We start from the raw sequence: 308 nt of genomic DNA, 5'->3' as shown, positions 1-308 counted from the left end.
CATAGTTTTGAGATTTCATCATCATACCAATATACTAAAACTTTATTTCAACTTCATGAGAAATAATATCCCACCTTTTAATGACATGAGAATGGGTTCCTTTGAGACACCTTCCCACCACTCTTCTGCAGACACTGCTGGAATATCTCCTGGGGTATCTGGGTACAAGTCCTCTTGGAACAACTCTGACTGCAAATGAGGAAAAATAATATTGCTTTAGCAAGTCCTTATTACTTGTCAGGATGTAATACTTATTACCAAGCAGAAATTACAAGAGTAAGCATTCATTCCAAGACCTTTATGTGAGG

The 308-nt window shown here is 37.0% G+C and overlaps 1 protein-coding gene across 1 annotated transcript in view; it reads right to left on the bottom strand.

The window, feature by feature from the left end:
• Positions 1-308, bottom strand: part of LOC119592030 (coronin-6-like) — a gene marked incomplete in the record, with an annotated part of 41,928 nt that overhangs the window by 11,496 nt on the left and 30,124 nt on the right. The window contains 1 exon segment of the mRNA XM_037940824.1: positions 75-189. Coding sequence (XP_037796752.1) covers positions 75-189 — 115 coding nt within the window.

The sequence above is a fragment of the Penaeus monodon genome, chromosome 29 (genome assembly GCF_015228065.2).
Source record: "Penaeus monodon isolate SGIC_2016 chromosome 29, NSTDA_Pmon_1, whole genome shotgun sequence".
NCBI classification, from domain to species: Eukaryota; Metazoa; Arthropoda; class Malacostraca; order Decapoda; family Penaeidae; genus Penaeus; species Penaeus monodon.
The sequence above is the reverse complement of the archived record's forward strand: the minus strand, read 5'-3'. Positions and strand labels throughout refer to the sequence as shown.